General features: G+C 40.3%; 1 protein-coding gene across 1 annotated transcript; it reads right to left on the reverse strand.

Annotated features, from left to right (window-relative positions):
* Positions 1 to 4,474: 4,474 nt before the first annotated feature.
* On the reverse strand, positions 4,475 to 7,997 carry fstl3 (follistatin-like 3 (secreted glycoprotein)). Its single transcript, XM_085399126.1, has 5 exons — positions 7,788 to 7,997; positions 7,216 to 7,401; positions 5,379 to 5,594; positions 5,054 to 5,281; positions 4,475 to 4,943 (listed from the first exon to the last, which is right to left on the reverse strand). The coding sequence occupies exons 1-5, from the start codon at positions 7,855 to 7,857 to the stop codon at positions 4,891 to 4,893; spliced, it is 753 nt and encodes a 250-aa protein (XP_085255252.1). The 5' UTR covers positions 7,858 to 7,997; the 3' UTR covers positions 4,475 to 4,890.
* Between the last annotated feature and the right edge of the window lie 1,792 nt (positions 7,998 to 9,789).

A 9,789-nucleotide genomic window follows, 5' to 3' on the forward strand; every position in this document is an offset into this window, starting at 1 on the left:
TCTCATCTTTACTGAATTTACATGGTATGCTGTAACACACGACAGCACATAAATGCTCAAGCAATTTTCCATCATAACTATCCAACTTTCCATGATAAACAAGCAGGTAGCTGGCCAAAGCTAATAAAAAAAGGTATTTCACTCTTGTTTCTGTAAGTGAGCCACCTGAAAAGCTGATGTGAAACTGGCCGTGGTCTGGTAGCTCTCCAAGCCTCAAACAGCACAATTGGACTTCATTTGAGTCAAGGTTAGGAATGTAATAGAGCCCCATTATCACACTTGACTGACTTTTCACTTGTGCAGTGTGATATTTCAGCACAAACCCAAACCAGAGCTAATTTACGTACCTTGTCAAATGTCAAGGCAGAGAAACAACAAGCGCCTATTTTCCCAGCATAAATGCTCCCAGAGACTTTAAAAACCACGACTAGACATTCCCTCAATAGTTTTTTGAATATAATAGTGAACTCATCAGGAATCAATATTTCATAATTATGTCTGGAATTATATTTTGCAGAGAATCTTACTGTATATTTTGCTTGTCCGGTTTCTCCCTGTGATTCCTAGTACATATGGGCCGGACCACACGCAGAGCCCACAGAGAAGCCAGAGGTCATGATGAGGAAGTGAAACAATTCACCAGGAATAATTTGGGACAATTAGCATTTACACAACTTCCTAACTCTGCTGATTTGTTGTTGATGATCAGTACTTGGATAACGCTGTTGTTTTGCACTACACTTGCCTGCAGTTTTACATTACTGTTGCCTCAAATGACTCAAAGAAAGTGGCTTTGGTGATCGCAGACGTTTCTCAGAACTTTTGGGGGATTTTTCTGGACATCATTGTCTTTACCTGACATCCACAAATAATCTCTGAAAATCAGCTTTGAAATAACACTTCTACGGCATGAAACAAAACTTCTAAACATTGCCTAATTATTATTAATTGCTGTTTATTATAAAGGCTCTTTAGTGAGTTATAATCAGCAGTGATATGTTCCCTGACAGATAGATTATTTTGCTTCTAAAGAACATGTTACTCCAGATAAGCAATAAAAAGCAAAAAGCTTTCCCAAGAAATATATAAAACATCATCTGTAATTTAAAAGTATAAACTAAAAGGCTGATGCACTGGCTATTGTGTCAGCATAATAAACTATTGTCAGACGTAAAATATTGCGCACATGTGGAAATTTGAAAGACTCGTCATGTAACAGAACAACTCTGGGAAATAATGTGTGAGGCAGATATTTTCTGATGGAGTGATGGATCTGATATCTATTAGTTTCAGCTGTGGGATGGAGATGTTTACAATCCAGTGGCGCAATCCAGAGAGTGGGTGGTCTCCAAAACACTCCACAGCACTGGGTTTCATCACAACATTGTTTCAGATCTAAATGTTGGCTGTTACTGGAAGTAGTAATGCAAGTTGGAGGAAATGATACCATGTGGACGTCGTTGAGAAAGAAGCTCGACATATCAGAACAGGATAATGACGCATCCTTCAAATTTCAGTGTGGGCGTCACATTACAGCCGCATGTGTTTGGAGGGATATAAACAACTCACCAAGGGACTCTGATGTAACGTGTATGACTTTTCCCTTGGTCATAACAGGTGAGCTTCAACAGCAGAGATGAATCCATACTCACACCCACACACACTAACATACACCCACCCACACACACACAAAACCGTGTTCCAGGGGAAGCAAGGCTAACACCTCTTTGGATACACCACAAACCATAACATGTAGTAAAAGGAATGAAATATGGAGCAAAGTGGAAACAGCATTCCTGAGGTCAGCGATAGATGTAATTAGAATTGCTCTGAAATGGCTCATAGGTTTACTCTGTGGTTATGTTATTACCACCACTGCTATGACACAGGCCCATCATATCCAACATCAGCTGGAGGCCTACGTGGTAATGATGTCCAGGCTGTTCCTGGTGAAGATGTTACACAGTCATAATGACAACAACATTTTTTTAAAATTTGTTTTAAACAAAATGTACCTAAATGAGCGTAGTTAGTCAGCACACGTGAACCAAAACTCCTCTCTCGCTGTGTTTTCCACTTGTGTATTTTACGGGGAGACCACAGGTATGTCAACATATGTACCTCAAAAGTGTGGCAAATTCTTTATTGCGGTAGACATTCATTACAAATTCTTGTGGGGGTGCCATATTTTAAACTTTAAAAAAAGAGACTAGTTTGGTGGGGTAAATAATATAGATGGCAAAGGTGTGGGAATTTTTAAAAAATATTTATTACACAAATATGTTACTAGTTGGTTAAAAGTTATAATATATTAACATATAGAAAATGCAAGCTGTTTCAGCTCCACTCCAACTTTCTTCGCAAGTAGAAGGCAGAATTTTTCACCTGGGATGACAGTATTAAGAATATTTTCTAATTTTTTGACACCATACAGAGCTGGGGATAGACTTTACTTTACTTTGGCTACGGCAACGTGAATTCCACATTAATAATGGAAAACTAAACTGGCTTAGTAGCTACACTAGCTACCTCTTTTGTCTATAAAACTCTAGTAAACCATAGTGAGATCATGGCTGTTTGCTCGATGACAAAAGCTGACCAATATGTGTATGCAAGAATGCCAGAGTCAAATTATTTGAATTAGTTTGGGTCTTTTTTATACACAGTATACTAACGATGTTAAAATGTACATTTCTGAAAAAGCAACACATTTTACGAGTGGGCACAGCAACAGCTTTGCTGTGGCATTATTATTTGCCCTGTTTGGACTAACAAAACATCTAATTCCATTCCCAGTGTAATAAAAGGGTACTTGGACAGGAATATAAACATCTGCCTAAAGTTGAACCAGATGCTGCTGCATGGCGGAGTGCAGGATTCAGAAGAGGAAGGCTAGAAACAGAAAAACAAGGGAGGTACTTTATACAGGAAAGTGAGTCAGTATCAAGGCCTCAGCGCTTCGAAACATTCAATCCTTAGCTCCTTTACCCTTCATCCCCCTGACCCGTCCCGCCTTTTCTAGGACGGGGGATATCCCTGAGGAGACGGGAGGAAAGCTGGACAGGCTGGATTTCATTCTCTTTCCTCTCGCATGTGGCCTTGCGAGGGATGTCAGAAAGGCAACTCACCCACTGCACGCACAGAAGACGAGGTTTAACCACAGCACACATAAACTGACAGCCTCTGTCTGGCTGCTGGAGCCTGATCCACCACCCTAAACCCCAGCTGATGAGTTCTGTTTAAGGGTGCAAGTATGATCTCATTTGGCTGAAGTGATTAAGACGGTGACACAGTTAAGAAAAATTTATATATCATCAAATACATGTCAGATGCTGTTTCACATGCGTAAAGTATTGTTATTAAATTACAATTGAGGCAATAACAAGGTATAACAAGGCAGCTGGGAAAAGAACATTTTGATTTTTAAAGAAAGAAGACGCACTGTGACACATGAAACTTTAAGTTGTTTTACAACGGCAGTACAAAAATATGTTAATGCATTTGTCATTCAAAGTTCACAGTAGGTACACGGGTAGGTGGTACACTTGAGATTGTTATTTACAGAAGGAAAGATAACATGTTTCAAAGTACACTATTAAGGCTGTTTAGAGTATCCAGGCATCTGCTTTGAGTTTAATATGTTGAATTGGATCACTTGACTACTTGACTCTGCAGATTGACTCTGATGGCAATATAATCAGGTATTTTCAATTGGTCCAAATTGTACTTCATTCCCAGACAAATTTACTTTTCCTTTAAGTCAGGCGCTGCTAATTACATGTGTCTGTCCTGTAAGTTATTTAAACAAAAAACAAAAAAATTCAAAACAAATCAAAGCAGCAAAACAGCATCAGAACTAACTTGCATGACGTACAAAAAACATTTTACAAAACAAAAAAAAGCATTCAACAGAGGAGGTATTGTAGAGGGCTCTGGGTTGTACCAACAGCCTTGTGAGACTCCCAGAAACACAACAAAACTGTTAATTTCGGTGATCAGCGGGTGGCCAAGAGTTTGGCCTGGGATTCAGAGTAAACATGTGTAGGGGGGAATAGAGACTATACAGATTTGTTTAGACTGAACCCCGTCCTCACCACCCTAAATGAAGTATATGCAGCTGAACTTGTAGTTGCCACGTTGTTGTTTGTGGTGAATTGAACCCACATCAACAGACGACAAAATAGCATCAGCTTTCGAAAAAATTAGCTTTGCTTTCCATTAACTTGAGGGAAAATGTTTGTTTGTGGGGAATGGAGTCTTTAAAACTGTAAAATATTTGTAAAATGCCAAACCCAGTGACTTCATATATATATATACATATATATGTACATTAAAAAACAAACAATAAATACTTTTTTTTTTTTTGCATGAGTGTGGCAGGGCGTGGCCTGCCATGCCATGCAGGTGTGTCCACCTTCCCTGCACAGCATCGCAGGCCACGACCCGCCACAAAGAGCTTTCATAGAGTATACTATTTTTGTTTTTTCTTTTACTTTCATTTTTTTTTTTTTTTTTTACCAGGCTAAAAAACATAAATAGAGTTTTAATACCTTCTCCAATAAATAGTACTGGTATTCTATTTACAATATGCACACATCTCCCAAAGAGCTCATGAGATATATCTGTCTCATGACAAACGCATTCATCTGCCTCCACTTTCCAAACTGAAACATAGTTAACAAAAAATAGCTTTTTAGAGGCATGTGTGTGTTATTAAACACCTCTCTTCCAACAGAGGTGTCTCATATCACATCTACCATTAATATGTAGAAAGGGGGGAGGGGGGAGTGATTGTCAAAAAAAAAGTTCCTTATGGGAAGCTAGTGGAGCAAAAATGTTTTTTGATCGGGTCATATCCTACAAAAAGGGGCTGCGTCAGGAATCGACCATCTAGACTGCGTTTTCCTCACTGCCATCCAAGATGTGAAATTTCCGAGATGGACCTGCAACAAACAAAAAAAGAGCCATAAATGACTTTATTGTAGCAAACAATGTCACAGCAATGTAAAGACAGGTAAAAAGTAGAAGCTGGCAGGTGTTTGAGCAATCTTACTGTTGCAGTGCCCATAGTGGCGGACTCCTATGGAGCGGCCGAGGAAGCAGGTAGCCCGGCGGAGGTGGCAGGCGCTTGGGTAAGTGACGTTGTCATTACCACAGATACGGTGCTCAGACGGCATGGGTATTGGGCAAGGTGCAGTACGGCACATGACGCAGTGAGCACTGTTGGTCTGGTCGGTCACACAGGTGTGAGTTCCTGGACACACAACACTGGAGCACGACTCTGGGGAAATAAAGAAAAATAAAAGGCATTAGGGCAACAGAATTGTTGGAATGCTTAAGAACAAAACAGCTTAGCTTCCAGGGAAGGATGAACTTACTTCTGCACTCTCCGTGGTACATGACCTCAAGGTCTGGGTGTCCCATACAGCGCGCCATAAGCAGAGAACACTCATCCTTATATGTCTTCCCATCGCTGCCACACACAGGATGCCTCCGGGTAATGTGAGAGCAGTCTGGAGAGCAAACACACTGAGGCCTTCCTGTCTTCATCTTGCAAACTTTCCCGGGACCACATCTGACTCCCTCACATGTCTCTACAAAAGCACAGTGTAATGTTACCGTATTAACAAGACTGCAGACATCAGGTGATTCACCTGCGTTTTCATACAAAACAAGCTGGAAACCTGGGTTTTTTCCCAGATCACAACACAATTCCCACCTTGCACAATATTTATAATAATCACATCTCTTTATTGACCGTTACACACAGAGGTGTCTCGCCCGATGGAATGTGAGGCTGGCGTGTTTTCATAACAGATCTGTGTATGGCTGCACACAGACTGTGCGGAGGCTGTGAGGAAGGAGTTCAAAAAGCTGTCAGGAAAGTTTACGGGCTGAAAAACGAGGAAGCTACAGGCTATTCCGACACCTCATAATGTCAAAGCACAGGACGATCTGTAATCCTAGCGCAAAATCAACATGAGACAGTGCATACAGGTCTCTTCCCGGGTTTCTGAGTCTGTGGAGATGATTCCTGATGAGCTCCGAGTCCCGAGGATTCTGTAAACAATCGGGAACTTATTTCCTGTCTCCAACAGTACTTTAATATCCTGTTTTATTTCAAAGCTGTGTTTTCATTGCTCGACTCCCCTGGTCTGTTTCTATGGTTGATTTCAATCTCTCCCTTTCTGTCTTGCTGTCTGTACACCTTCTCTTCATGTCCTCTGCATATGCCACTAATGTCCAGAGTTGCTAGCTATTGCTTGTTATTTATTTGGCATGACACAACATGGTTGAAAATATTGATGTTTTCCTCCTACAGAAATCCAAACTATCAAAATAGCGCAGGACATTATGATTCCCAGGTGTCTGGGCAAATTTCAGAATGCAGGAAAACATTTTCCTGTTTGTGAAAGAAAACAGGACTCCTTTTTAACTAGCTTTGGTTTCCACCAGCCTCATTAATTTCCCATGAGTTACAGCGGTTTATTTTTATGCAAGAGGCATTTTAACAAAGCTTTAACTGTGTTCTTTTTGCTTATTTAAAATTTATCTAAACAGAATTCACATCTCAACTTCTCCATGATGACCCATGTGACACACCAAGGCAAATATGGGGCTGAGTGTATCCAAAAATGCCAGTAGCTAGTCTTGTCTTTTTAGTGGAACTTATTAAACATGGAAAGAAAAGAAAAAAACATTGTTCACATGCAAGTTCTGCTTATGAAAACAGAATTTATCTGCAAGCGAACCTGAATGAACCTTGCAGAAATTCCATGGCAGGAAGCTTCTCAGGACAGCTGGAGTTTTGTATAATGCCTCTCCTTGATCCTCGTCTGCAATTTGTTAGAAAGCTGCACTGGGAACTCATTGTGTAAATATCTCACAAATGACTCAAATGGACCTTCTCTCTCCAAGAGACACAATTGTTACATTATGCAATGGAATCCCCAGTGTATTAATCGAAACCCAATGATATTTAAGCTTTGTTTTTAAGTGCGCAAATTATATCTAGGGTATCAGCTGTTATTCCATGTACTCACCTTAAACTAACTACAGTAGCAGACCAAGCGCAGTAAATATTCGAAAGAATATGACTGTTAAGAATTAGGCAGCATCTTTTTACAGTTAATGGCAGTGACTAAGAGCAGTACATGCAACTTGCTTCTTATACTTGGCAGATGCAACTCATTACTTTCTTAATGGTTTGTTTACCTTTGCATGGTTTACAGGAGACAATACCCAGGAAGCCCAGCAGGCTGACTTCATTCATGGGCAGGCTGGTGTTGGACCACGCTGTGTCCAGGCGTCCCCCGGCACAGCACTCCTCCCTGGTCACCCCTCTCATCAGCACCATGTCGCACCTTTGATCTTGACTCTGCTGCAGCCAGCACATCCCAGCTGGAGATGGTGCCATAACAGATGTTAATTATTATAGGAATATTTATCTTTGTTACAGAAACACTTAGGAAGTGTATCGTGTTATTATGAACGATTGTCAATCACACTTCATAAGTCTTGTCACAAATCTTTGTCTTTTTAAAAATATTATACCATCTAGAACACTATATATTACATATGTCAGGGTTTTTTTTTTAACACATATCAGTAGTAAATAGCTTATTTCGAATTTACAAAAATGTACATGGAAAACAGGAGAAAAATGGATTGGGGTTTTGTCAAAATCCTTCTTTCACAGTGATCATTTTACCAACATTTCTGCTATGATTTTTAAAGCATAGGACATTTTGTTCAACATATGGAAAAAATGGAAAACATCTACTCACCACTAACAGGATTCCTCCCAATCTGACAGAAAGCGAGAATCACCCCCAAAACTGAAATCAAAACGTTCATTGTGTATTCTGAGTTAGTTTAAAAACTTCTTCTCAAAAGGTTGTCTCAGCAAACACCTAGAAGAAAAGGTGATGGTCCTTTGGCAAATAGAGCTGATCACTCTGAGTTAACTTTGCAAGTAGCTCTGCCTTAAGTGAATGAATGTGTTGTGAATAAGTGATGTCGTTCCCCCTCTGTATAAATATTTATGCTGCTGGGATGGGCGATCCTCTCAGCCAGTAATAAGCCAGGGCAGGACACAGTTTGACTCTGACTCAATTTCCAGAGTCGGGAAATGATCCATGCCCTGCAGCACTAGACGGAGGGCACTTATATGACCTCACAAAACCTTTTTACACCACACTAAATAATAAAAATCATGAAAAGCGCTTGTTTTTTAATAGCCTTTTCTTTATAAAACATTAAGTTTTTCTAAAGACAGCAGTGTTTCCTTATATACTATTAATTAAAAGATGAACCTTTGGATGTAACCTTTTTGTTGCCCGTTGGGGTCCAATATGTTTTACTTTGTATAATTTCATTTAGCCTTTAATGGGGCACAGCTTGGAGATACTTATTCTCCTTTTTCTTTCTATCGGCTGCTCTGTGTGGTTTTGGGACATGGCCCATTGAAATGACACACTTATTTCTTATCTCATTGTTCTTTTGAAGTGACCCTAAACTGTTCTTTCTGTAGTGTAAATCCAGCAGAAGGCAAAAGTTCCCCACAACAAAGCTACAAATTATTATCCAGTGCCTATAATTATATGTATCTAGCAAATCCGAATACATGAAGCAATTTGCCTCGCCAGCACTGTCATTCCTTATTTTGTTGACTGTCTGGGTTTATCAATGAATGCTTATGTTTCGCTGTACAGCTGCGGTTAGAATAATACTGAGAGACGAAGGAAAGAGTGGGAGTGAAGGTGGTCTGCCCTTGGGCAATATATCAAGTTCAATAAACAAAACTATGACATACATGTCTGTCCTTTCATTGCTAATCTACGATCAAACACAGACAGCCACAAGCAGCGAGACTGAAAACATTCAATAAATTTTTTTTTAAAAATGTGGACATATATACAATATCTGTCAAGCGCAGGGACAACAATGTTCATGTAACACCACCCAGTCTTTAGAAATGGCACACTAGGAGCGAGTAGAGCCTAATCTATATTAATACTGTGTCAGATCAGGACATCTGCTCTGCTTTTCCTCCTTTCCTGCACTCATTCACCCCCTGACACTGAGAGGTAATGACAAAGTTATGCGAGTCTGCCCATCTGTCTGTCACAGCTTTATTTTTAATGTTCCCTTTTGATGGTTGAGGGGGAAATGGAGGTAGCATATGCTGCAGTATCTGAGTCTTCGTGAATGATGTTGGCTTCTTCAACGGAGATCCCCAGGGCAACGAAGGAATGCTGCGTGACCTAGGAGGGGAGGAAAGACGAAAAGAGCGCAGCAAGTAATGGCTGTGGGTGGCCTGCCTCCTTGCTGGGTTTCTGCAGATCCACTGAACCCCTCATATGGTTTGGATCATCACTGCTGAGTGATACAATGAATACAGGATGGTGGGAATTTTGGAGCATCCGCTGTATGATTTTTATTAGAGAATTTAATGTGTCCCATTTTTGTGGGATTCTAGTCTTTTTCAAGTGGCAGGGCTCTTTGGAGTACCATGAAAAAAATCCAGCGTAGACTGTTTCCATCGTGGAACAGTCAACACCTGCCTTGTCAGCACATCCCAGACAAGGCAGGTGTGGGGTTCGGTGTCATTCTGTAGATCACCAAAAAATTTTTTTTTTTTAAAAACACACCACTGCCATCTAGTGGAGTGGTTTGGTGTATATAATATAGCAGGGTTTTATCTTTGCTCACACACATTTAGCTTGTAATTAGGGATATGCATTCACTGGAGCCCCTTTTGCTTTCAGAGTTGCCTTAATTCTTTGT

The sequence above is a fragment of the Rhamphochromis longiceps genome, linkage group LG23 (assembly GCF_057381845.1).
Source record: "Rhamphochromis longiceps isolate RC_006_pf linkage group LG23, R_longiceps_female_GT1.1, whole genome shotgun sequence".
NCBI lineage: Eukaryota > Metazoa > Chordata > Actinopteri > Cichliformes > Cichlidae > Rhamphochromis > Rhamphochromis longiceps.